Source organism: Pseudomassariella vexata (genome assembly GCF_002105095.1).
Source record: "Pseudomassariella vexata strain CBS 129021 chromosome Unknown BCR38scaffold_5, whole genome shotgun sequence".
NCBI lineage: Eukaryota > Fungi > Ascomycota > Sordariomycetes > Amphisphaeriales > Pseudomassariaceae > Pseudomassariella > Pseudomassariella vexata.
Window position 1 is genome coordinate 23,362 of NW_024467960.1, and position 25,892 is coordinate 49,253.

Sequence of the window (25,892 nt, forward strand, 5' to 3'; positions counted from 1 at the left end):
ACAATTCACACCCTATATGCACTTGCATCAATATTACTCCATGATTCATTGGCCCCTATGCTGGTGCCCTACCGGAAAGCCACCAGTTTCTTGCACTCGGCACTTTGACAGCCTTCCTGTGTCTGTTTATGCATGCCCCTTGGACTAATCGTAGCTAGATGGGTAGCAGATGGATCTTGTTGGACCTTCAAGGCTACTCCGTCAAGACTGCCAAGTCAAAAGGAGAAAAGTAAAGCCGCAAACCGTACGAAGTATGGGTCAATATGACCTCTACCCATTGAACCACACAAGTCCTGGCTGTGGGGCAGGCATCAGTTATTTCTACCTATATAAGGCCCCTATGGCCGCCCTTCACTTCTCTCAGGACTCTCCAGAGATCATGACACTTTCAATACAAGACTATTTGCCCACAATCCAATAGATCTGTCATGGACTTATAGTAGTATCGTCATGAAGGCTCATGTGTACTAGGTAGCCTTATGGAATATGAATGTATTCCCGCAGTCAAAGGTTTTTGGATTGTCTTTTGGGCGCATGGATCATGAGAATTACATGACATTCGTCACACTCACTCCTAGGATGTCAGAGAACTGGATGCTACAGGCACCGGTGGGACACCGGTGGGGCTCCGGTGTAGGGACGTGCGAGTCATGACCTAATATGGAAGTCTTGGTACACGGAACAATCGGAGGAACTAGTGCTCTACGGCTTCGATATGGGGGATCTGTGGCTCTGACTCCGGTTTCTAGCTATCTATGTAAGGGGAAGGTGTCCGGGAAGAAGGTAGAGAGGGTAGAGATCAATGAACCATCGTGGGCACCCCTACCTGAGACTACCGTGACCGCCAGTGACCACCCGGTGCTACGTAGGAGGGACGCCCATCACTCCCCTTCACTCTGTAATATTGCCTTGCGGCCTAGCCGTACCCTGACATAGGAGTTTTAGTGCTCACAGACTTTGCTACTAGTTGATTACCGTTAAACAAGGGACTTTTTCATATTCTGAGCCTCCCGTATATGTAGACCAAGACTACGAGTGAACACCACGACACTGTTTTAGAAATTGCTTCATCTTCGGATCCAGGTAAGGAGTGACGCGTTGTCACCATGACCATTGCGTGGGTAATTGACTTGAACCGGCACACAGTCGACCGTTTATGTCTGACTGTATGTGCTTGAGAAAGAAGGGGACAGATACCATCATTTCTTTATATGTTATATGCCTTCGTCTACTTACCAAGAAAACTTAACAGAACACGATGAGCAAATTTGTCGACAGCATCACTCGATGCCTGTTACAATTTGCCAATCACATTCCATTACGGAGTATTATGCGATTTTTTAACCAGTGTGTCTTTTTTGCCACAATCTAGATCCTAAGAATTGTGCTTGATAATTCCTTGCGAATGAACACTTTTGACATAATTGTAGATATATATAGTCAAGGGCAAGTTTGTATTTACAAGCGCCGATAAGATTAAATGCCATTTTATAAAGCGGAAGAACGACGCAGAAAATAATTTCAGAAACTTGACTCTGATCGCAACTGTATATGTGGTATTGCATGTGGTGGTGCAACAATTAGTACTTGGTAGGGCCTAGTGTCTAAACGTGGTGTTTCGAGGAGTGCAGCCGCGCGTTTGCTGTATACGGTAAGGAACTCGTCACGTAAAACCTAAATTCTCTCAAATTCATGTCTAGAAAAGCTTGGTTTTATTTCAATCCAACATCAACTTTACTTCGTCACTAGTTTCGATCTATAAAACTTGGTTCGACCCTGTGTGGGGTTGAATGCAGCAATAATAACAACACCAAACTCCGTACCATTCCTCGCCCATAACGATAACAACAGAAATCTGACATTGGCTCACCAACTCACTTTAAACCCTAAGCTTCTCCCGAACCTCAGCATACCCTGACAGAATTTGCGCCGCGCGCTTCTCACTTCTTGGAGCAAAGTCCATCGGGAAAGGCAGCGGCTCCAAGATGACATGAGCATTAGTCGCCTCGCTGTCGAAGTCGACGTCCTTCCCAGTGACCGGGCACTTCTTCTTGGTCATATTGAAGGCCCACAAAACGCTGGCACCGGTGACGAACATCTCATCGTCGACGATGTGCTGGCCCAGACAAGTGCGGCGGCCCCAGCCGAAGGTGTGCATGCCCTTGCCCTCGCGGAAGTTGGGGTAGCGAGTCAGAGGCTCTTGGTATGATGGCCAGGTGGGCTCGAGGTAGCGTTCGGGATGGTAGTTCTCTGGGTCTGGGTACTTCTCGGGCACGCGGTTGATACTCCTGTTAAGGGGTGGTTAGTGGGGATAATGGGGTTGAATTTGGCGATACGCGACTGACCATTCACAAGCGAGGATGATGGTTCCTTTGGTAATCTTCTCTCCCATGAATTCATCGTCCCTCTCGGCTTGGTGAGGGACGCCTGCGACTTGTTAGCGGCCTAGTCACATCGGGGAGGGATGATTGGATGACGTACCTAGGGGGACACCGGACCGCCAGCGGAGAGTCTCCTTCAAGCAGGCCCTGACAGTGGGAAGGTCGGCAAAGTCTGCCACAGTCGGCATACGATCACCACAGACTCTGTCGATCTCCTCTTGGGCCTTCTTCTGCCACTCGGGGTGTAACGTCATGGCCATGAGGAAGAATTGCAGCGGCCCACAGATGGTGATGACGCCGACGAGGTTCTGGAAACCCAGCATACAGCTCGCGAATTCCTCCTCTTTGGCATCCTGTTCCAGATCCATGTTACCTTGCTTTTGCAGCCCGGCGAAATATCTATATGACCACGTATCCGCAGGGAGTTCGCCACGGAGGTATCGCGCCTTGGAAATTTGGAAAGAGCTCAGCCACCAGGCACGTTGGTTGTCCTCGCGTGCTCGTTCGAACTTCTTCCAGGGGTTCAGGGCCCAGGGTATGGACCACAGGGGGGTCATGGTATTGACGATGGGGCCCGACACGGACATCTGTCCCAAGGTGCAGTCGGCGCTATCTCCGTTTGCCTTGCCCTGGCTCGCGTCGTCCCAGGCCAGGCGGCTCATGATGCGGCCGCAGTGCTCGCGCGTGTTGGCGTGGAATTTAGCAGGGTCGAGCATCAAGACAGTCAAATACCGGCGTACTTCGGTTTCAATAATGCCGTAGAAGTGTTGTCGGTGCGATTCGGCCATGGCGGCGTGTACCCATTTGCGCTGTCGAGTCCAGATATCTTTTGGTTCAACTTGTTAGTTTCAAATCACACCACAACGATGTTGGTGGGATAGGCTTTGACGCACCATGCCGATCCATCAGGGCAACGTACCCCGGCCCCGTCTTGTGATCAAACAACGCTCTAATCTGCGGACGACCCGAGTAGATGTGGCCCCTCTTTACAAGCAGCTCCTGCGCGATATCCTCATCCGATATGACGATGAACTGCTGTCCTAACATGCTAGTCCGATATATGGGGCCATGGATATCGGCCCACTGCTTGAACGTCTTCCACATGCAAAACCGGTTGAGGTCGTGGACGCGGCCGACGACGGGAAACTGCCTCGGTCCTGGAATGTTGCGCTTCGACGACATGCTACTCTTCCTCCACGATAGGATCTGGCCTATGGCGGAGAAGAGCAGGCTTGGCACTGCCAAGTACAGTATGAGGATCATAACGTTCTCCATCGTGTGGTAGTGACGAGCGAATGTGTGACGGAAATGGTTGAGACGATAGAGGAGAACGAGAGACGTGGAGGATACCCAGGCTTGTGGGTGTATCCCTTTCAAGTACCTACATGATGATCATAATTGTCCGACCCGGATCAGAAGCATCGATGCGTCTGCAGGTCAAACATCGGCCGGGGACCGAGCGACTAATTTGGGACGTGGTCATCACCCTGTTTGGCTTTCCTGCCAATATTGTCGAGTTTGGGTTAGAGATTCTCGTCGGACATCCACCGTGACTGGGCTGAGATGGCCGGTGCTAGGAGGTTGTGGGTAAGAGGAGGCGCCGGAGAAAAAGATAAGAGGCAGCATGCGACCGGCAGGACATCGATATTGTTGTCAGCTGAATTGCGCCAGTCATCATACGAGGACATCAGTGTCAATGAGACGGATCTCATATTATCATCCCCAACGGCCTGCCGATCGACGGCTGGGGTACTAAATAGGGGATGGTGACGACGCAGAGAAATCCAGGCGTTGGTAAGGAATATTTTGGATACGGAGATCTACCCGCGGCATACAATGTTGCATACTGATTCGCGACGACCATGGCTGTGCCGTAATGAGCGATTCTGTATTTTCCCCCCGTTTGATTTACTCTTGGTCTCTGGGGGCGAGTATACAAAATACTTGCTTCCGGGTCTGCTTGTTTTTAAACCCCAAAATGTACTCTGCGATCCATAGCCTTCTGGAGAGTAAGGACAGAGGTCCAACAAATGTGCTCTTGATATTCGGCAAGGCAAAGTCAACAATGCTGACTAGACCGGTCGTTGTTCTGCATCGAGTTGCATGCATTCTCCACTATTATTACCTGTCATACAGGTTATGCTGCATGTCGGGGAACTTTTACCTATTGGACGTCGCACCGCACCTGCGCCGTGGGGATGTCCGGTCTTGGGCCATACACGGGAGTTATGGTGACATTGCAATTTCATATCCATGGTACAATCATGAAGCACCCCGATTAATAGTTCCTTCATTGGAATCAACATTGCCAAAAGAAAACATTATTATATAGTTGTGCAGTTGGAAGGGCAAGAGAAGGTTCTATGCGAGTTTGGCATGTCGCATCCCTGTACCCTGGCAAACCAGAGCTGGGTAAGGGCTTCTAGACACGGGTCGGATAACAGCGCCTTAGATTGAGAGAGAATGTGTATTGGGTCAACTTCGTTCCTGTCGTACAGCGTCGTACTTAGGTCCGGAGCTGAAGAGTAAGACGGACGACCCACCGGCATGGATGGTGGAGATTCAAAGGATTCAATTCTGATGATGCCAGTCATTAGCAACCACATTTTGACAACACATTGCTACCTGGAGATGGACGAATGGGAATACACGGACTCGGCCGATAGGTCATGATTGAGGCTGAATCCACTGAAATGGCGCTTTCATGGCCGGCAGAGATCACCATATCATTACGGTAGAACTAACCAGTCACAACACGGCCTTGTACCTGTCGCTTTCAAGTTGGTGGTCCAATTATGGGCTGCTGATGTTGTATAATGCTTCCCTCCTCCTCAATTCCGGTTTCGTGCAGTGTGTGTAGACCTGTCGCTGGCACATGTCAGCACAGCAGCTCCTCTCGGGACCGGACGTGTTTTCCTCAGCCGAAACTGCACCCTTTTCCAGAGATCTGCAACCCAGACCATGGCAAAATTATCGCGGAGTTGAATGAGACTATCAGGTGGGCAATGAGCGCCATTTCCCATTTAAGGCTGTGCTGCATGTTCCTTCCCAAAGTCGATGCTGAGTAAGTAAATGTAGCTCAGCCACCACTCAACTGGAAGCGGCAATTATAAAATCCATTCTAACTATAAAGTCTTGTTCGCCTCATCAACGAACTCGTTGCTCTCTTCATACAAGCCACAGCCGGCAGGCTGTTGGCTGCCCCGAGACATACATAATCTAGTCTCAGCCACTTAAGGCTAGTGGCTACGTCAACACAACGTCGGAAATGGTGAGCCAGTGGAGTCTCATTCCCAGGCCATTGGTCCTTCGAAACAGACCTCGCCCTAAGATCTTAATAGTGCTCTGATGGCAAGTGGATTAGCTATGAATTAATGAGCGAAGGGTATAAAGGCGGTAATACAAGAGGTAGCCTTACTCTAGTTGGAGAATAAGCGACTTTAAAGGTAAATAAAGAGCTTGGTAAGTGTCGGAGGGCTATAAAGACATGTTAGGCTTGAAGAAGCTCTTATAGTTGCCGAAGGAGAAATTTTAATTAATTAAGAAGATATAGAGATACGAATAGGGTAAGAAACGTAGTAGTAGGGTAGTCGTGTAAATATGACCAAACCGCGTGCACACCACTCTAGTAACTATATAAATACCTATTATAATTGATGCGGAAGCATATGGGGTGTGAATAGTTGTATATAGGATGCCCTAGCACAAACATCTGCTTGATGAAAGCTATCTTCATCTGCAGAGTAAGCTCCATGATCTTCCCCGTTGAAACAGTGCCGGCAGAGACGTTGAAGCCAATATATATTGAATTGTCGAAAATAGATATGTACACGACAGTTTTGTTGCCGCCAGTCAAGTTACGAGCATGGTGTTGGAAGCGGAATTCTACACTGTCGCCGATAGGAGTGCCTCTCAAAAGCCTTTGTGGTCAAGGCTCAGCCATTCAAACAACACACGGCCAGTCTCGATACCAATTTCTATTTCAAAAATTATCAATGGGGTTCTTGTCAGAGTTACCACTGATAGCATACCGTGAACGTCGTAATCAAGGATCCATGTCTAATCGTCGGCGACACCATAAAGCTTAATGTCTGCCTTTCGAGGGTTGGAATTTCTAACCAGTGTTTTCTTCTCATCCATAATGAGAAACTTGTGTAAATTGGACAGAAGGTGTGCGCTAGAGCGTACTTGGCCAACAGCTTGGTAGTGGTGGTCTAGCAGTGTATAGTGACTATGAACATGCCCCTTGTGTGTATTCAAGGACCCGTCGTAGGCAAACAGAATGTGGCCATCCAACCTCGCTGGCTGGAAATTGGCCACTGCCCCGGTGAAGTAGGTAAACCCGGACCAGACTAAATCTCCACTGCTGCCGGATATATATGGCGCTGGCTGGGAGAGCTCCTAGTCCCTTTTGTTGGAGAAGCTGTACGGAGCCACGAAGATGTAACCAGCTTCGACATTCGCAATCAAGGCGTGCTGGTGCATCGTCACAGATTGCGGTGCACTTGTGGTTCCCTGGGTTTTGGCTGTCAGTTGGAGGTGACTGTGATTAGCCTAGTGTAGGCGGCGGCCCAGTATTTTGCCCCGCGACGACGCAATCAACGGAGACGATGACGAGAAAGGACAGAAAAAGCAGTACGAAGCCATGTAATAGTCCATTCTGATTTAGACTCAGCATGCCATACTGTTCGATTTCGAGCACGCCATTTCTCGTCTCCTTTCGTTATCAGATGCCTGTCAAGATCGATAACCCCGCATAGTTCCCACACGTGTCCTTGCTCCACCACTCACCGGTGAAACTTGAACGGTTACATGCAGGAGGCGTTTTTGACGTTCACAATTCTCAACCGCCATCTAGATCTAGAGCGTTTAATCTAGGCTTGAGTTGTCGTTGAACCTTTGTGGCGTGTCTTCTGTTTCGATTGGCATCATGTTAGCATTGGGCCTCGCTGCCGTATTGTCAGTACTGGCCACTCAAGTCGCAGCCAATACTTTCCCGCAAAACCAGGTCCCTCTAACTGGCAACACACAACATGACGAGTCGACAACGGCCGAGCAGCCAAATATTGTCTTCATCCTGACTGATGACCAGGATCTACAGATGCAATCAATGGACTATCTTCCCTTAATCAAGAAACACCTTCGGGATCAAGGCACTTTTTACAAGCGGCATTTCTGCACCACGGCTTTGTGTTGCCCCTCAAGAGTTTCCCTTTGGACGGGCAAGGCAGCTCACAATACGAATGTCACCGATGTCAATCCTCCATATGGTCAGTGGGAACTTTCATAATTTCTTTGCGTGTACCAGATGCATCCGGTATTGACAAGACTATCAGGTGGTTATCCAAAGTTCGTTAGCCAGGGCCTAAATGAGAATTATCTACCAATATGGCTTCAAGATGCAGGCTATAACACATACTGTAAGTATGGACTTCAAATGACAAGTATAAGATTTCTGACTACATTGTGGCAGATACTGGCAAGATGTTCAATGCTCATACGGTTGAGAACTACAACTCACCACATGTCGCCGGCTGGACCGGCTCGGTAAGTCCCTAACAGCGACCAACTGCGTTTTTCGAGAATCCAACTCATTTTCTGCAGGATTTCCTCTTAGACCCCTACACTTACTCTTACCTCAATAGCACCTATCAGCGAAACCATGAGGCGCCAGTCAGTCATGAAGGCGAATACTCTGTTGATGTACTTGCCGAGAAGGCCTATGGCTTCCTCGATGATGCAGTGTCCGCCGGACGACCATTCTTCCTAGCACTTGCCCCAGTCGCACCCCACAGCAACCTCAATGTCTCCCTTGTCAACGGCTTTGCCGAACTTGGTACGGCCATATTCTCTGCTCCTATCTACGCAGAGCGCCACGCACACCTCTTCAAGGATGTCAAAGTCCCACGGCCGGACAACTTTAACCCGGATCGGCCGTCCGGTTCCAATTGGGTAAAGAAACTGCCCAAGTTGAGCGAAGAGATCGTCGACTAAACGATGAGTTCTATCGAGCGCGACTCCGAGCACTGCAGTCCGTTGATGAACTTGTCGATGGGGTCGTCTCTCGCCTCGCGGACTATGGCATCCTAGATAATACTTACATCATTTACACATCTGACAATGGATTCCACATTGGCCAACATCGGCTCCGACCTGGAAAGGAATGCGGGTTTGAGGAAGATATCAACGTCCCGTTGATCATACGTGGACCTGGGGTCCCTCAAGATTTCGTGACAGATATTGTAGTAAGTCACCACGAGAGAACATGTTGTGCAGTGCAACAACTAATTCCATAGCCTAGACCACTCACACCGACTTGGCACCGACCATTCTCGACCTCGTCGGACGAAAAGTACCAGAGACTGCTCATCTTGATGGTGAAGCCATTCCATTGACAATATCGGGAATATCAGACGCCACGAAGACGCGACACGAGCACGTCAACGTTGAGTATTGGGGATTCGCGATTGCAGAGGGGCGAAAATTTCCAGGGCACGAGAACCGATGGTGGAATAATACTTACAAAGCGTTGCGAATCGTCAGTGATTCGTGGAACCTTTACTACTCGGTGTGGTGTACAAACGAGCACGAACTCTACGACCTCAATGTAAGGAATTGTACCCCTAGTCATGGAAACTCCTAATCTCATGCTTTGTCCAATAGACCGATCCTGGGCAGTTAATCAATCTGCTATCCCACGATGAGCAGTCCACAGCCGCGCCAACATATATCCAGGGCTACTCGCTTGAGAAAGTCGCGGCGCGTCTGGACTCTGTGCTCTTCGTTCTCAAGTCATGTAAAGAGGAGACGTGTGTCCACCCTTGGCGAGCCTTACATCCTGCAGGGAACGTGGAGAACTTGATGGATGCGCTATCCTCGCGATATGACCAGTTCTACATGCAACAGCAAGCACGGATTGAGTTCGATCGATGTGAGAATGGATATATCGTGGACGCGGAAGGACCGCAGTTTGAGAAGGATGGTTTGGTTGATAGACATGGGCTGTCATGGTCTGAATGGGCGTAAGAGGTAATTCTTGCTCCAGATCTTGCGTCGTTTCAAGCAATGAGGCTTTTTGCGAAGACCACCAGCCACATGGGCACTTGGCTGCAAACCTTTCTTGGAAGAACAAAAGGAACTACAACAGAATACGACCCATTTTACCCATATGAAGATGCGTCACTGATCAACAGCTATTTATTATTATTATTAAATACGCCGTAGGCTCGAAGCCCCCGGTACCTCTACTAGTACTCCCGTATGTCAAACCGTGCCCTAATGGCTGGACTAAATACATACGCTGCGTCGTCGGTTCGCCCTATTGGCGACTGCGTTGCGTTCACTACCATACTACGTTGGTTCTCAACCTACCAACAAAGTCCCCCCTGAGAAGATCGATGCTATCTGGGCCTTGAAGCTGTCCGACCCGTCCCTAGCAGCCATCTTACAATAGTCCCACTAACTACTGGTTCTCCTGTTGCCGTTGCGAGGTCTCTGCGAGAGTATAGTGGCCGTGGTGCGATGGCGGCCCGTAATCGTTCCCTCGGTCCTTCCAACAGCCCGCAAAAGAGGATTACGTGCTCTGCCGTCTCAGGGGCATCGCCACAGCGGCATAGCGGCGAGTACACGCCAAAAGCCCCTGTCTTGAATAAGAAGGCTGCTAGTCCTATTTTTTCCGTCCTGATCTGGCACAGCGTAGACGCCTCCAGTCGGTTCAGGCCGAAATACTTGCCCCCTTTCGGTATCTGCATCGAAGGGCCCTCCGGTTCCTCAGCGATAGCGCGTCGCTGGCGATCGTGATGCTCTGCTCCGGTGAGCCATCTCTTCCTCCAGTGGTCGAGGAGGGCAGCCGGGACCTCCTTTTCCTCACTCATCCATTCGGAGCCCCGGGCCTCCTTCTCCATAGTGTACCCTGCCGGTCGGAGTAGCTGCGACGCCTGCTTCCTCTTCGCCGGCCTATCCTGCCGGAGTATATGTGACGCTTTAGCGCTCGCGCTGCGAAGCAGATTTCTCTTCCCGCTAAGCCGTAGCCGTTCTTCAAACTTAGCAGCCCGGGCACTAAGATAGAGGTCTAGTGGCGGGATTGCTGCTTCTGCTTCCAGGTGGCGAACCGGCGTCGCTTTGTGGGCACCACAGACTACCCGGAGGCACTCGTTCTGTATCCCCATCAGGCTCTTAGCTGGCCCTGCCGGTTCCTCACTTATAGTATGCCACGCAGTCGCCCCGAAGGCAATCGCGCTACGGATAACCACCGTATATAACAGCCTCGCCCGTATAAGATCGCAGCCCCACGACATATTGACTAGCTTTGTCAGGGCTAGCTTTTGAGTTGCCATTTTTGTTTTAAAACGCTCAACATGGGCGTGCCACGTCAGTTTGCGGTCGAACCAGACTCCTAGGAACCTGGCTGAGACTACCGGCGACACTGTGGCGTCCCCAAGGCGAATACTTTGCGGCAAGGGCTCTCGGGCCCTAGTAAAGTGCATTAGCTCACTCTTGTCAGGAGCGAACTCCATCCCGTGCCTCACTGCCCACCGCTGACACGTAGCCCATGCGCTCTCCAACCGGCGGCAGGTCGTGTCTGGATCGGTGCCGACGCTTAGCAGGTTCGTGTCGTCCGCGAACCCGACTACTAAAAGTAGTGGATGCTGCTCCGCTAGCTCCTCGTACAGCGTTGAAATGTATAATATAAACAGTATCGGGGATAGCGGTGACCCCTGGGGGACGCCAGCTCGTAGGGGGATTGGCTCTGACTCCTTGCCATCGAACCGGAGGCGTACCGTTCTATCCTCCACGAAGCTGCGTACCCACTCCTGAACCCACTCCGGGTAGCCTTTCCGGGCTAATATGGAAATCAGCCGTCTGTAATTGACCGTATCGAATGCCCCCTTGATGTCTAGCTGTAGCAGCGAGGCGATGCCCCCGCGTCTCCACGCCGTATAGACCACGTCCTCAACTATACGTATTGCCAGTTCGGTGGACCTCCCAGCGCGGTTACCCATTTGGCCGTTTGGTAGTAGGCCGGCCGCCTCAGCTACTTTGGTGATACGCTGGCTCATCGCCGTCTCTATTACCTTCCCTACCGTGCTAAGCAGGGCAATGGGGCGCCAGCCGCCAGGGGTCTGCTTCTGAGCTGTCGTTTTATTAGGCTTAGGGATAATAACCACCCTCGCTGAGCGGAAGCGCTCCGGGTAGTACCCCAGCCTAAAGCTAGCTGTTGCCAGATCCGCTAGGATCTCCCATAGGGGTTCACCGCAGGCCTTTAGCAGGCCAGTGGGGATCAGGTCGTCGCCGGGAGCCTTCCGAGCAGCCGTTCCTTTGATGATAGACTCGATATCCATTGTGGTCACCTCCCTAGGGACGTTCAGCTCTGGTCTCGTCTGTAATAGGCCGCGATCGAGGTCCGATAGATCTATATACGGGTCTGGGAAGAACCTCTCAGCTAGTAATTTTGCCTTCTCATCATGTGTACGTGCTGTAAGCGTGTCGCCGGCGTCCCTCCGGAGATCTGGCAAGCCGTGGGCCTCAGGGGGGGCCCAGCTCCGTAGCCTAGCCCACCTCTGCAGTGCCCACAGGCTTTTGTGATCCTTCGCCGTCCCCTCGAGCTTCTCGTGCCAGCTACGCGTCTGCGCTTCGCTGATTTCGAGCCGTTGTTTTTGGCCGGCTCTTGTATATTCGTCCCAGTTGGTCTGCGACCTTGCCTGGAGGTAGTCCCGCCGTCGTCTCTTCGTCTCAGCGCAAGCCTTGCTAACCTGCGGGCACCACCACGGGACCCCAGCGCCTCGGCCAACGGTGCGTCTCGGGACCGCCACGTCGGCGATCTCTTGGAGGTTCCGGATAACCCAGTCAACAGCCTGGTCCAACTCCGTTATCGTCTCAACCGGCAAATAATTCATAAATCTCTGGCTTGATTCGGCTACGATGAGCCACTTATCCGCCATCGCCCAGTTCCACCCTTCGACACTGCGGCGGCCCTCCTTGACTGCTTCCCCGTTGGATATTACCCTAATCACTTGCACTCTGTGGTCTGAGCCCTCTAGGCCCGGGTCCCCATCGTAATCAATCCTAGCCCCTTTCGTCACCCAGGCTAGGTCGATAGTTGAGTCTCGTTGTTTGTGCCTTTGCCGTGTGATTTCCCCGAACGGCGTAACGAGCTCTAATCGCCAGCGTCGCGCAAACTCCACTACGTTGTCGCTGCCCCGTGACGACCGTCCGTGGACGTCCCACAGCGGGTGATGTGTATTGAAGTCCCCTACGAGGACCTGTGTCCCCTCCGGCGCCCCATTAGGGAGGTCTTGGAGCGGGCTGACCCAGCGGCTCCCGGTCTGGTTTGGTGAATAGATAGACCAGATTGTAAGGGCGTCCGGGCCTGCCCCGAACGTAATACTGCTCCAGTCCATCCCGGTACGGGGTCGCAACGTAGCCACGTCGTATCGTTTATGGACGTATAGCGCAGCTCTGCCGCTGCTGTACACTACTTCGTACCTGGACGACTTCGGGCAATAAATCGCCTTCGTCCGCCGGTTGATCCATGGCTCTTGAACCGCTATTATATCATAGTCACCCCCCTTATCCAGCGCTAGCGTTGCGTTCGCCTTTGAATCTGCGATATTCCAGTAGAGAATAGAGACTACCATTAAGCTGTCGATGGTATATCTTCGTTCGTACGTCCCTTAGTGAGGAAGCTACGCATTGCTGACGCAGACCGTTCGGTTCGCTCCTGCTCCACTCGCGATCCGCCCAGGGGGCGGCCCCGGGGTCGTACAACTGTAAACCCGTCGCTGGTCAATGAGCTAGGTGGTGTGAGCCTGCCCTCACTAGATAACCCGTCCGAGTAGCTGCGGACCTCAAATTGTCGGGGGCGGTGAGCGTACGCCTCGCGTACGCGTAGCCGCTGCTGTTCTGCCGTAGGGCAGTCCCTGTCCCACGCCGTGTGCTTCCCTTTGCAGTTCACACAACGTTTTTTGCCGCTAGGTGCCTTCTCGGGGCAGTCTTTTTCACCCCCTGGGTGTGCCGTTGCAGCGCAGACGCCGCAACGCGCCGTCTTCTTGCAGTGTTTCGCGATATGGCCGTATTCGTAGCACTGGTAGCACTGCCGAACCCGAAGATTGCCGTCGTACGGCTCGCAATCGAATATCTGGGCCTCCCAAATAAGCCCTTCGGAGCATAGTTCCATCGCCGCCTCCACGCTATCCACGTGTAGTATCAGGGCCGCATACGGTGCTTGCGGCGCCCGGGGGAGGTTTCTTTTAGCCTTAGAGAGGTGCTTTGTATTGTCCCGCTTCAGGTCTTTAAGTAGCTGGCTCTCGTCGTGGACCTCTCGCAGCCGTTTCGCAGGCAGCCCCTTCGCGATCACTGCAACTTCTCTGCGGTTGAGAAGTGCCTTATCGCCGAAGGCACTACGCACCCACCTGCTGTCCGTGGTCGCCGCTGAGGCCGACTGCTTAAACGTCACTACGGTATCGCCACTGCGCAGCCTGCGGGCCGCCACTGCATCGGTGCTGCCGCGTGCACTGTTCACCGCTTTTACGACCTCAGCCGCCGATCTGTTCTTCATATTAGGGTCCTCTGTCCCCCGGATCACTACCTCTCTCTCCCTTCGCTGGGGCACTACAACCCGCTGCTGCCACACTGGGGCTTCACCGGGTCCCCGTCCCTGGGCCGATCCTGAGGCGATTGAGGCCCAGGATCGAGTTGTAGGCAAGGCCACGTTCTTCACCGTATCCTGCATGGTCTTCTCAACCATCGTCTGGATCGCCGCAGGAATTTCGGCAAGGGCCAGAGTCACTGCCAGTACGTCGGCATGTGTGGCGGGTCTGTCGCCCCCCTCCTCCAGCGTCCTGCCGGCTAGTTTCAACCCCAGCCAACGCTCCATCAAACCCCCCATGACCTCAATCTTCTCACGTGGGACCAAGTCGGCAATCTCTTGTTCTACCTTTTGTAGTTCTCTTCCGATCCCTTCCCTCTCTGCGTTCTTTCTGCTGGTGCGCTCCACGTTCGGTGCGTGGGCACTTTCGTTGGCGTGGGGGTGGTGAAAACTCTGTTCGAGTCCCGCCCGTCCCCCGTCGATCACCATCGGCGCCGCCATCGCTTGCGTCCTCGCTTCGCGTGCGATGCGAGGTCACTGTCCGACGTAAACGGTCGTTAGGAATCGAATGCCGCAATCGGTTTGATGATTTGACGCTGTTCGAAGAAGTTATCGATGAAAGTCAGAAATCTCTTCATTTCTGGAAAATATGATCAACAGCTATGTAAAGGGCATATTGAAGCGTGAATTGTATTAAAATAACGAATAATACGAACTAGAGAACCAAACTTCCCCCATACAACAATTCACACCACATATGCACTCACATCACGTCCTGAGCCCATCTACGTAGACACGGCCAGCGGTGGCGTTTCTACTACAGCCATCGGAACTATAAAGATCCATCGTAGAACTGCACGCCAAAAAATTCTTTGAACGTGCCATTGAGTGTTCCGAGAAAGCCAGCAGGAGTCGCTGTATGTATCGGGTCGGTGTATAGCTCCATCCACGTATACACAGGTGGAATATATTGGACCAAATGACCGTCAAAAGACGAGGGACCCACTCGTTACAGAATATGATCATATTGATATTTATAAGATATGCAGAGTATACAAGTACCAGAAAGGGGCATAACTATAATACTTAATTTCCTTGACCGTATTGAACACGACGGTTCCTAGGCCTTTGAGCTCCTCCTCGTATACCCACTCGGCAATCAGGTCATTCATTACCTTGGCCATCCACAAAAAGAAGAAACTGACGACGGGCCCGATTCGTAGGATTGGCGCCCAGGTAATATCACTGTTGAACTCTTCTGGTACTTCGCCCTGTTGATGTTCACCAAATTTTCCAAGCACGCCCTCGGCATTTATAATCGGGAACCCGATATACCCGTTCAGCATCTTGAGGTCCGGATACACCTTTACACGCACCTCCAATACATTACCAAAGTTGCCATAGTTCGCTCCGCGGAGTCCCCAGAAACGCCCTGGGGGCGAGGAAGCTTACTATCGAATCGGCAAGCATGCCGGCGCCAACACGGACCGTCTTTTTGTCGTCGGCGAGGGTCCACCACGATGCCATCGGCCAGGGTAGAGCGGCCAAACGAGTCGTGGCCATCCCCGCGGATTGTGGTGGAGAAATGGTCACCCGTGAGTGGTCTCGATAATATGGGGTAATATGCCCTGAGTCAAGGCGCACGAGGTGCACCACCTCAGAATCGGAGCGGGCAGACGATGGCTAAAGGGGTAAGCGCCGTAGCGACAGGTGGGGCTGCGCCAGACGTCATGGAAGCAGGCCGTTGAATACGTGCAGATGAGAAGTGAAGGACGTAAATCAAGCAATGAAGCAACCCGGCGGCATCAGCGTCAATCTCGATCCTCGAAGTGTCCAGGAAGGGCTGGTTGCGGGTTTCAGGGGCAGCTTGGAAGGTCAATCTTGTTGGGAGTATGTGACCTATGAGACAGTAGGCAGTAAGGCGTGGTTAACTTTGAAAGTCGTGCTTGCTAGAACGATGCGCAACAAGATGTTTCTGTAATATATTTCTCGGCATCGCACTTTGAATTCCCAGCTAGGTTTGGACCCAATAACGAAGCCTGTCAATGTTGGCCCCAGCTATAAGGACTCCGAGCAGGCGGGCTTGTCCGTTATAAAGGGGACGAGGAGCCCCGAGGCCAACCTCCGAGTGGCAAGTATGCAAGTAGGGTGCAGAACTAGAAGGTTTGTATAGCATCGAAGGGTGTGTGGTTGCACGTGCTCTGATGCTCTCTCCACCTTCACTGTCACCTCCGCTGTGGGTACCAGGAGACAAAGGGAATGGCATGATTCACTGGGATTAGCTAGAACGCGGTGGTATCGTAAACATCACAAGACAATGGGGAATTGAGTCGCTTATACAATTATATAGCTGTCACATTCAATGTTGGAAAAGGACGCCATAACTCATTGATTTCTTCCATGCACAATCAAGTATCCCGTAGTCATGTATAGTACACAGCGAGCTTCCCGAGAGCCGTTTCCATACCAATGGCCTTTACCACCCCAATAGTCAGTACCATGGCCACACTAATGTAAAAGACGCCTACCCTCTACTGGAGCACCCTGGCATGTCTAACGCTTAGTTCTTCGGTATTAAGCCTATCGAAGCGAAAGTACTCGATACTTAACAACACCTGCTTCTCGAAACGGTTTATTAAAGCTTAGAGCTGCCAGATATACCGGTCGAGAATTTATGCGGAAAGAAAAATGGCATTTATGTTGGACTTATTTCGAACTACTACGAGGCATTGATGCTCCGCAGTACCGACTCCATGGCGACATATCACACCGTTAGTACCTAGAGACGAATTATAGCGAACCTAATTTCGCACGGTCTGTCCGCAGGGGTAGGTGCAACTTGTTCTTCGAGTCTCGTTGTGCCTTTGGTAACCTAAGCCTCAAGGGCTGGCGAAGCCAAAACTGCACTCGCTTATGGTTTTCATCTCCTCCTAGGACTTAAGAGCTCTATTAGTTACAGAATACTGAAAATGCTCTCTCCTGACGGCAAATTTATGACGTGTAAGTTCCTTAAGCTGGAATCCCCACCCCACTCAGGCAACGGTTCACGCTTACTACAGTAAATAGGGGATCAAAATACCACGGGTATGCTCGTGGGGAGGGCGTGGCTGCTATTGTGTATCTCGGACAACTGGCAGTACCGACCAGCCGACATCTAGCTGGCTGTAAATCGGTTACTAGGATAAGCTGCGGTCGTCAGCGTGGCAAGCAGTTATGTGCGGTGCAGAAGCTTTCCACATGGCGCTGCTGGAGAGGCTGCAGGAGCTTGACAAACTCTTCCACATCTACGAAACGATCGGGACGACAATCTACGCCAACTGAATCACCTCAATAGGTGAATTACAGAATAAAGCCTTGACAGGCTTGAATTAATTCACTTAAATGAAAGAAATCACTTAATGGCTACGAGTAACAGATAGGCACGAATTATTACAAGTCATTTGAAAACTAAATAACTCTTTATCTAACTGATCGTCTTCGTCCTCTCTTCTTCGCGTATTATCCCCCTCGGCTGTTATCCTCTGCAGCTATTCGTTTTGAGATTGCGTCCTTCAACATTAACAGATCCTTATCGATACATCTAGAAACAAACTAATCCTATGTTTCATCCGAAATACACTTCAAATACGTCCATATGTTAATATGTAAGGGACATTGAGGACATCGGCAGAGATTGAAAAATTAAGGATACTGGCGCTATTTAAGGTTTCCGAGCGACCCTCTTAACAGGGAGATAAAGTCTTAAAAGGGGGGGGGGAACCCGTTAAAAGGCGGATGAATAACACGCTTGCTACGTGAATATGGACGAAAGGCAGGGATACCTTGGGATAGGCTATCTCAGAGCCAAATCACCAAATCACCCGTTCCCAATACAACAGAGCCATGGGATCCTACACTTGTAACTCTTACTCTCTCTTTTCGGTTTATTATTCTGCAATCGACATTATCTGGTATCGTAACTTTGATTCGTACTCGCAGCATCTCTGCTTCGTTATGTATGTTGTAGCTAACGGTACGATATTTCAAAACAACCTTGTCTGTGAACGCGCGGCTTGCATAAGCAGTAATAAAATTAGAGATTTCACAACTTTCATTTATCAATTATACAGCATGCGCTATTTCCACTACCTTCCATGGCGCTGTATCGATGGTGTGCTTACATGGCTTCATGGCGTAGTGGATACGGGGCGAGAACAACGTCGACTCGGATGTAACCATGCCGGCCGGGCCAAGGCCGCCTTTCCTTGTAGCCAACCATTAGGTCACGATTACGACGTGTAACATCCTTCAACATCCTTCACAACAATCTGGTCGAGTCGTGCAAAACATTTTAGGAATCTCTATTGGATACTACCTCTTCAAGAAATTCGGTTCTCAAAACACAGCCCCGACAAGCCATATCGAAGCAATGATAACGCCCACGATGACAGACGAGCCGTCCAAACCACTACCCCATGACTCGAGCGAAATCACCAGTCTACTGTCCAGCAGCTCCTCGTTAATTGACGACCAAGCAACGTGTCCAAACTATGGCACTGCCCGTACCGATGTGGAACATGGCGATAATCATGGTCGGCAGCCGAAAGGCGTCGAAAAACGCTACAGCAATGCCTTCATTGCCAAGACCGTTATAGCATTGCTCGTTGGTGGGTGTTTCAAGTCTAGGTGGCATGCCAGTAGCGAGCTAGATATTGATGATTTGGTCAACTAGGGGTTTTTATTTCCAATGTCGACACCTCCCTCGTGATTGTAAGTTGTACATCAGATGGAAAGCAGAAACGTGTTCTGATATTATTATTTGCAGGCTATCCATCCTGAGGTTGCGTCGGAATTCAACGCATTGGGAGACTCGAGTTGGCTGTTCATTGGCTTCATGCTTGCTGGCGCGGCCACTCAGACGCTGGTAAGGCTAGTATTCAGTTCTTGGCAAATGGGTCTGACGCTACACAGTATGGAAGACTGAGTGACATATTTGGGCGAAAACTTTGGCTTCTGGTATGTTACGGGCTGTTCGCGGTCGGTTGGTGAGTGCCATCTCCATTGGAATCAACCTGATTACTACTACCTTTACTGACATCTGGCAGTGCATTGATGTAAGGCTCATATTGGGCACAATGTTTACGCAAATGGGCTGACAAGGCTCCTTTAGCGGTGTATCACGGACAATGTGGCAGGTAATTCTCGGACGGGTGATCTCGGTGAGTTCTCCTTTGTTACGGAGGCTTCGATTATGGCTGTTGATCAACTATATACTAACATTGCGGTTGCTTTAGGGCTCGGGGGGTGCCGGTATGCAAGTGCTGGCAGCTTTAATCATCACTGGTAAGAAATCAACCCCCCCCCCTTCCCCTCCCCTCCAAATCGTATCTTGCCAATTCTGATTTATGTCAAAGATTTGGCACCTCTCCGAGAAGTCGGCTCTTGGCAGAGTTACCTGAACATCGTAGCCACTACTGGCAGAAGCCTCGGAGGACCAACTGGTGGATGGTGAGTAGCGCCTCTTGGACTGTAATGATCCGCTGGTGCTATTATTCAGTGCTTTTTGGACGTGAAATACAATTTCGAATGCGGAAAATTGATCTGCAACTGCATTTCTGACGAGATTACAGGCTCGCCGACACAATTGGATGGCGCTGGGCCTTTCTTGGACAAACACCAATATTCGCCCTCGCCTTGGTCTTGTGCTGGTTGGTACTGCCTACAGTGTCCACCGCCACCACGGCAAGGCGGACAAGCGACTCATCTATCAGCAGCCAATTAGCGAGGATTGACTTCACTGGCGCTTTCATTCTCGGACTAGCCCTCCTATCACTAATGTTGCCTTTGGAGATCGGTGGCCAGAAGGTTCCCTGGAACCACCCGATCGTTTTTGGTCTATTCGGAACCGGGCCCGTTCTCCTAGCTCTCTTCCTTTTGATCGAATTGCGCTGGGTCAGAGAGCCTATTTTCTCTCCCAGAATACTTCGTAGGCCCAATGTGGTTCTGTGCTACTGTATCATGGGCTGTCAAGTTGCGGCCCAATTAGGGGTAAGTACTCCCTGATCAGTCCCGACAGTTTGGCGGCATGTTGACACGCCGGAAGATGATGTTCACGGTCCCGCTCTATTTCAAAGTCACCGAGAGGTCCTCTAACACTGTTGCCGGGGCGCACCTATTCCCGGCAGTTGTCGGAAATGCCGTGGGCGGTATTGCGTCAGGCTATATAATCAAGCGGTACGTTTTTCTCTTATCTTCCGTTGTCCACCATTTATCGATTTCTAACAGCGGATTTGGAATTTTTAGTACCGGTCGATACAAAGCTTTGATCATATTCGCGGCTCTCTCGTCGTTCACCAGCTATATGCTTCTCATCCTCCGATGGCATGGCCACACCAACTGGGCCGAATCCCTGTACATAGTTCCAGGGTGAGAGACAAATATTCCGCCGACTAACCCCTTTACAGTCGTGGCTCAATGCTAATCAAGTATCGCAGCGGAATTGGATCCGGCGTTGCGTCCAATGCCGCGTTCGTTGCCCTTCAGGCCTCCATACAACCCACCGACAAGGCGGCTGCATCTTCTGGCTTCTTCCTAACCATGCCAGTTGGATCAATCTTCGGAATGGCATTGGCCAGCGCTATTGAGGTAGGCGTTCTTCGAAAGAGTCTGGCGGTACGACTTCTGGACGCTGGCCTAGATTCCGCTCGAGTACATGAGGTAGGCGAATATATGCCCCTGGGTCGTTTGCTGACGAAGTTTACTGATGGTCGATCTAACAGGTTGTGGAACAAGCGGTCGCCAGCGTCGACTATCTGGATCAAGCACCACCATGGATCGCCAAGGCCGCAGTGGCTTCGTATGTAAAGGGCATTGAGTACAGTCATTGTACGTATATTGGGTCCCTACCAGCCTGTATTCCCACCTTTGACTAACGATTCGCAGTGCTTTCGTTGGCGTGTTCTACGGTGGCCTTTCTAGCGGCACTAATGTTGAAAGAGCGCATATTGCATAGGTAGCGTCTAATTGGAAATCGGCAATAATACTCGGAATTAGGGTTAGTATTTGTAACGAACATATTTCTTGGCGAGTGATTTTCACCCTGCCGCCGCTCTGACTTTGCCTACTTAAGTAAGGTATTAGCAAAGCCGCCTCAGTCTTATTTTCCAACCTTGGTTAACCCGGAGCGCATTCCTTACTCTGTCATTCTCAATTACAACAAGGTTGAAGGTGCCTCGTCTCAGCGAGATTACTTACTCGCGCGACGCAACGGTCGCCTCCATCCGCGATTATTATAATTTCCTCACCAAAATGCACCTTCTCGAGTCGACCATCGTCTCAGCGCGAGAGTCGGGCTGGTAGAGCATCATAACAGAAAGCTTTGGTGCTGGCGGCCTAAGAAATACCAACGTTGTCGTCGCACTGCTACGCCACCGCCCTACATCCGCGGCTTCCCATCCAATATATATGAGATGGAAAGGGGCACCATACTGTAGTTTTACCGACGGGCGTGAGTGCAAGGAGATTCAGCCGAAAGAGGTCATGGGCATCATGATATTCACGGAGGGCCTCTCCTACGGGGATATGTCCGCGCATATCATGGGCTCGACCTTTGGCGGCAGGAATAATCTCGTCTTCTTACTTGAAACCCACCTAGACGTCATATACTGGGCCAAGTGGTTTCCTGGCCGCGTCAGTGACCGTCAGATGCTGTGAATACGCCATGAGATGGACGACGATCCCGAGGACTACGCCCCTGCCAACGAGCAGTGGTGGCGGCCCCATGCACCTGCGTGGTTCGTTTGCTCTTGCGTTAATATAGGGACATTTCAAAATGAAGTCGTCGCTAATATGCTTGTGCCAATTACTAATCTTGCGAAGCAAATCACCCTGATAGTAGTGAAGATATATATGCACCGGCGGCCAGCTTTACTCCACTTTCTGCTACGTTTTGTTCTCCATTACTTAAAGTTGAGCAAAGGAAGTGGCCCTTCGTCTCGGAATATTTCTAATGATGTCGATGCGCTGTTCGTTTGATTCCAATATGAATCCACGTCGTCACTTCTCCGGAGACAGCCAACAACGTATTTACAATTCGTTGCGATTGGTTTTTCGTCAGATTTCGCCTAACGACAACAAGGCGTAGTTTCTTTGCCAATCATTGGTAGGTGTAAAAGGCAGTAATCCAGCAGTCGGATGCGGGCCTGTGGCATGCACCAACAAACCCGCGCCGCTGGTTCGCAGAACGTACGCCAAGCATCGCTAATGAATGATCCGTTGAAGTGGCAGTGTTCTTGGTCCTTGCAACATGGTAGTGTGCTAAAAGTTCACAAAGCCATATATTGCCTGATTTCTTCGTCTATCCTCGACCCACAGTTACCTCCCCCACACTCGCCGAGGACTTTGGTAATCTCTTTAATCTACTTCAGCACAAACAACATGTCGTCAACTACTGCGCGCATCCAGGAGGCAACTCCCCGCAACCGGGAACTCCTCTCCATCCTGTCCGAGACGGTCCACGCCGGCCCAGGACTAGAGCAGCAGAAGCGATACGTGGCCGATCTGCAAAACGAGCTCATAGAAGCCAAGAAGACAAACCAGAAACTGGATGAAAAGCGACAGAAGGAGTTCAAGGACCACAAGAAGTACCGCGACTCAACCATGAAACGATTTGCTTACAAAGTATCCGGCAAGAAGGGTAAATTTGAGGCTAAGGCCGCCAAGGAGGAGCGCAGTACTTTGACGTGCTGCAGGAGATACACAAGGCCACGGGAATGTAGCAGAATGTACAGGCCATGCTCTATGAAGCGCTGGAGGCCCAGAGGGCCTTGGAGGCCGAGGTAGAGAGACATGTGCAGGCCCAGCGCGACCTTGACAATTTGTACGACTCCATTTTCCAGGGCTTCACGCCCGGATTTCCTGAGGAGGATACGAAGGAGAACGAATTGAACAGCGCGCTGCAGGCGTATCACGGTGCTAGGGTCCAGTTTGAGTGCGAGAGCTCGGCGGTGCAGATCCTGTCGCAGGCACAGCACCGCATGACGTCAGCTCTGCACGCCATCGAGAACGCGTTGGATCACAGTCGCATGGACATGTTTGGCGGGAGCTTCGTGAGCGACATGATGGAGCGTAATGAGCTGCATAAGTGTGAGATGGATGTTTCGCAGGCGCAGATGCTCGTCATCCAGGCCCAGCGCATGTCGCCGACCGTGGGCAACCTGCCGCCCGTCAAGATCGCCCAAGGAAGTCTTATGAGTGACGTCTTGTTTGACAATATCTTCACGGATGCGGCTTTCCACGACAAGATCAAGGATTCGAGGCTCGAGCTTCAGAGGTGTGCTAGGGTCTTGGATCAGCAGCTTAATGCTGCGAGGGGGAGGCAACAGGAGTTGGGTCTGACTGTGAGGGGGAAGACGCAAGTGCTGGATACTGCGAGAGCGGAACTGCAGGAAGCGAGGCAAAGTATCTTTGAGACTGTAGCTTAGTAGTAGGAAAAGGCGGGGTTTGACATGGCTTCGAACATGGATAGGGCATGATACCCATGGTCTCTGGATTTAGGCAGACCAAGTTGGATTGTATCCAAAGCGTATACCAATAATTATTTGCCGCTTACATACTGTGGAATAGATGCTTAGCCTCGTTATTGGCTTCTTCTATTAATATTTGCGTATCTTCCAATTGTCCTAGCCGACTATAAAAAAGCTGACACCGTATTGTAAAGCCCTTGATATAGTATTATCTCATTTTGGTACTGTTCTAATTCCATCGTCATTATTCCGTAGGTTGTCCTCTACTATAAGCACACCCTCGCTATCGCCGAGGAGCAGGAGGGCCCCTCGATGCGAATGCCGAAACAGGGCAAGTACTCAGACCTAAACCGACCGGAGGCGTCTACCCTATGCCAGATCAGGACCGGAAAAATAGGACTATCAGCTTTCTTATTTAAGATAGGAGCCTTCGGTGTGTACTCGCCGTTATGACGCTGTGGAGAGGCCCCCGAGACGGCAGAGCACGTAATCCTCTTTTGCGGCCTGCTGGAAGAATCGAGAGAGCGCCTACGGGCCACTATCGCACCATGGCCGCTGCATACACGTAGAGACCTGGCAACGGCGACGGGGAAACCAGTAGTCAGCGGGACTATCACAAGGTGGCTACTCAGGACTGGCCGGATAGCGCTTAGGCCCGGATAATATCGATCTTCTCAGGGGGACTTTGTTAGTAGGGTGAGAACTAACATAGTATTGTGGTGGACGTAACGCAGTCGCTAATAGAGCGAACCTACGTAGCAGCGTATGTATTTAGTCCAGCCATTAGGGCACGGTTTGACATACGGGAGCACTTGTAGAGGTACCGGGGGCTTCGAGCCTACGGCGTATTTAATAATAATTATTCCGTAGCTATTCTGCGGAATCACTTTCGTAACAACAGAAATAAGATAAGTAATTTCTCGATCTCTGTACCTAGAAAGTCTTACTAGCGTCTTTTAGTAGTAATTCCTGGAATGCTTTCCTTGTTGCTAGCACTTTCGAATGCCTTCTCCCATAATGTCTCTAATCGACGTCGCTTACAGACGTCTCTTGACGTAAAAATTTCAGCCAATGTGTTGGATTGTGCGCAAATGGTCTTGTATTGAAAGTGGCATGATCTGGAGAGTCCTGAGAGAAGTGAAGGGCGGCCATAGGGGCCTTATATAGGTAGAAATAACTGATGCCTGCCCCACAACTAGGACTTGTGTGGTTCAATAGGTAGAGGTCATGTTGACCTATACCTTGTACGGTTTACGGCTTTACTTTTCTCCTTTGACTTAGCAGTCTTAACGGAGTAGCCTTAAAGGTCCGACATACCCCCTTAGGGCTGCACCCCTAGGTGTTAGTCCTATACGAAAAAGAGTTCTTAAGGCTTCAGAATGCATTCTGTTATTTCTCCTATAACCTATATATGTCCTAACGTAGTCCACAAGCGAACGGGTCACGCCCATAGTAAAAAATAGAACTAGACTTCCTAACTTTACCACGCAACTAATTCTCGATGGATTCTGCTCAAAAAGAATCTCGATTACTCCTTGCAACTCAGGCTATCAGAAATGACTCAACACTTAGTATCCGACGTGCTGCAACAATCTACAAAGTCTCGAATGCTACTCTCCAGGCGCGTCTTCAAAAACGTCAATCACGTCGCAATATCGAAACCAACAGTCGGAATTTAACAAAACTAGAAGAAAATACGATTATTCAAAGGATAATTGAGCTAGATTCGCAAGCATTTCCTCCCCAGCTAAGTGCTGTTGAAGATATGGCAAACCGACTGCTACGCGACCGCGACGCGTTACGCGTCGGCAAGAACTGGGCCTCCAACTTCGTTAAGCGACAACCACAGCTCAAGACAGTATTCAGCCGTAAATACGACTATTCTCGGGCCTTATGCGAAGATCCAGAGCTTATTCAAGGCTGGTTTGACCTTGTGCGCAATACAATTGCGAAATATGGGATCGCCGATGCCGACATCTACAATTTCGACGAGACCGGCTTTATGATAGGTCAGATTACCGCATCGATGGTTGTTACGAGCTCTGAAAGGAAAGGCAAGCCTAAGCTAGCCCAGACTGGCAATCGGTAATGGGCTACGGTGATCCAGGGCGTCAATTCCCAAGGCTGGACGGTCCCGCCATACATCATTGTCAAGGGCCAATACCACCTCTCTTCCTGGTACGAAAACGACGCGTTGCCGAAGGACTGGAGGATCGCCGTGAGCCCAAATGGTTTTACTACGAACGAATTAACCGCAGATTAGCTAAAACACTTTGACATATACACCAAAGGCCGGGAATCGGGGGTATATCGCCTTCTTATCCTGGACGGCCACGAAAGCCACCATTCTGACGCCTTTGAGCAATATTGCAAAGAGAACAAGATTATTACACTTTTTATGCCTGCCCACTCTTCTCATAT

General features: G+C 50.8%; 6 protein-coding genes across 6 annotated transcripts; 4 read left to right on the forward strand and 2 right to left on the reverse strand.

The window, feature by feature from the left end:
* Nucleotides 1-1,683: 1,683 nt before the first annotated feature.
* BCR38DRAFT_428285 (cytochrome P450) lies at nucleotides 1,684-3,744 on the reverse strand. Its single transcript, XM_040859889.1, has 4 exons — nucleotides 3,275-3,744; nucleotides 2,482-3,207; nucleotides 2,346-2,427; nucleotides 1,684-2,288 (listed from the first exon to the last, which is right to left on the reverse strand). Exons 1-4 carry the CDS (start codon nucleotides 3,654-3,656, stop codon nucleotides 1,880-1,882), a joined length of 1,599 nt encoding a protein of 532 aa, XP_040716726.1. The 5' UTR covers nucleotides 3,657-3,744; the 3' UTR covers nucleotides 1,684-1,879.
* Nucleotides 3,745-7,023: 3,279 nt separating this feature from the next.
* On the forward strand, nucleotides 7,024-9,565 carry BCR38DRAFT_464867 (arylsulfatase). The gene is made up of 7 exons (XM_040862681.1): nucleotides 7,024-7,651; nucleotides 7,718-7,801; nucleotides 7,855-7,928; nucleotides 7,986-8,366; nucleotides 8,414-8,626; nucleotides 8,683-8,988; nucleotides 9,045-9,565. Exons 1-7 carry the CDS (start codon nucleotides 7,312-7,314, stop codon nucleotides 9,405-9,407), a joined length of 1,761 nt encoding a protein of 586 aa, XP_040716727.1. The 5' UTR covers nucleotides 7,024-7,311; the 3' UTR covers nucleotides 9,408-9,565.
* A 5,437-nt stretch (nucleotides 9,566-15,002) lies between these two features.
* Nucleotides 15,003-16,234, reverse strand: BCR38DRAFT_473153 (uncharacterized protein; the record flags this gene model as incomplete). The annotated part of the gene is made up of 3 exons (XM_040862935.1): nucleotides 15,003-15,344; nucleotides 15,421-15,651; nucleotides 16,091-16,234. 3 exons carry the CDS (start codon nucleotides 16,232-16,234, stop codon nucleotides 15,003-15,005), a joined length of 717 nt encoding a protein of 238 aa, XP_040716728.1.
* Nucleotides 16,235-16,850: 616 nt separating this feature from the next.
* BCR38DRAFT_338993 (uncharacterized protein) lies at nucleotides 16,851-17,030 on the forward strand (the record flags this gene model as incomplete). The annotated part of the gene is made up of 1 exon (XM_040855666.1): nucleotides 16,851-17,030. A coding segment is annotated over one exon (180 nt), but the record flags the coding sequence as incomplete, so codon positions are not given.
* Nucleotides 17,031-18,205: 1,175 nt separating this feature from the next.
* On the forward strand, nucleotides 18,206-21,146 carry BCR38DRAFT_428296 (major facilitator superfamily domain-containing protein). Its single transcript, XM_040859890.1, has 14 exons — nucleotides 18,206-18,614; nucleotides 18,680-18,717; nucleotides 18,773-18,871; nucleotides 18,919-18,992; nucleotides 19,053-19,061; nucleotides 19,118-19,166; nucleotides 19,242-19,290; nucleotides 19,362-19,455; nucleotides 19,578-19,995; nucleotides 20,051-20,181; nucleotides 20,251-20,373; nucleotides 20,442-20,664; nucleotides 20,727-20,832; nucleotides 20,890-21,146. The coding sequence occupies exons 1-14, from the start codon at nucleotides 18,377-18,379 to the stop codon at nucleotides 20,961-20,963; spliced, it is 1,725 nt and encodes a 574-aa protein (XP_040716730.1). The 5' UTR covers nucleotides 18,206-18,376; the 3' UTR covers nucleotides 20,964-21,146.
* A 1,122-nt stretch (nucleotides 21,147-22,268) lies between these two features.
* Nucleotides 22,269-23,553, forward strand: BCR38DRAFT_428298 (uncharacterized protein). The gene has a single exon (XM_040859891.1). The coding sequence runs from the start codon at nucleotides 22,740-22,742 to the stop codon at nucleotides 23,427-23,429; it is 690 nt and encodes a 229-aa protein (XP_040716731.1). The 5' UTR covers nucleotides 22,269-22,739; the 3' UTR covers nucleotides 23,430-23,553.
* Nucleotides 23,554-25,892: the final 2,339 nt, after the last annotated feature.

Excerpts from the sequence above, each read along its gene's own strand:
- BCR38DRAFT_428285 (XM_040859889.1), bottom strand. The coding sequence starts at position 3,656 with ATGGAGAACGTTATGATCCTCATACTGTACTTGGCAGTGCCAAGCCTG. Across the intron at positions 3,208-3,274 it reads TGCCCTGATGGATCGGCATG|ATATCTGGACTCGACAGCGC; the intron begins GTGCGTCAAAGC and ends TTGAACCAAAAG. Across the intron at positions 2,428-2,481 it reads GCGGTCCGGTGTCCCCCTAG|GCGTCCCTCACCAAGCCGAG; the intron begins GTACGTCATCCA and ends AACAAGTCGCAG.
- BCR38DRAFT_464867 (XM_040862681.1), top strand. The coding sequence starts at position 7,312 with ATGTTAGCATTGGGCCTCGCTGCCGTATTGTCAGTACTGGCCACTCAA. Across the intron at positions 7,802-7,854 it reads TGCAGGCTATAACACATACT|ATACTGGCAAGATGTTCAAT; the intron begins GTAAGTATGGAC and ends ACATTGTGGCAG. Across the intron at positions 8,627-8,682 it reads ATTTCGTGACAGATATTGTA|ACCACTCACACCGACTTGGC; the intron begins GTAAGTCACCAC and ends TCCATAGCCTAG.
- BCR38DRAFT_428296 (XM_040859890.1), top strand. The coding sequence starts at position 18,377 with ATGATAACGCCCACGATGACAGACGAGCCGTCCAAACCACTACCCCAT. Across the intron at positions 18,872-18,918 it reads GCGCGGCCACTCAGACGCTG|TATGGAAGACTGAGTGACAT; the intron begins GTAAGGCTAGTA and ends GACGCTACACAG. Across the intron at positions 20,374-20,441 it reads TCCCTGTACATAGTTCCAGG|CGGAATTGGATCCGGCGTTG; the intron begins GTGAGAGACAAA and ends CAAGTATCGCAG.
- BCR38DRAFT_428298 (XM_040859891.1), top strand. The coding sequence starts at position 22,740 with ATGCTCTATGAAGCGCTGGAGGCCCAGAGGGCCTTGGAGGCCGAGGTA.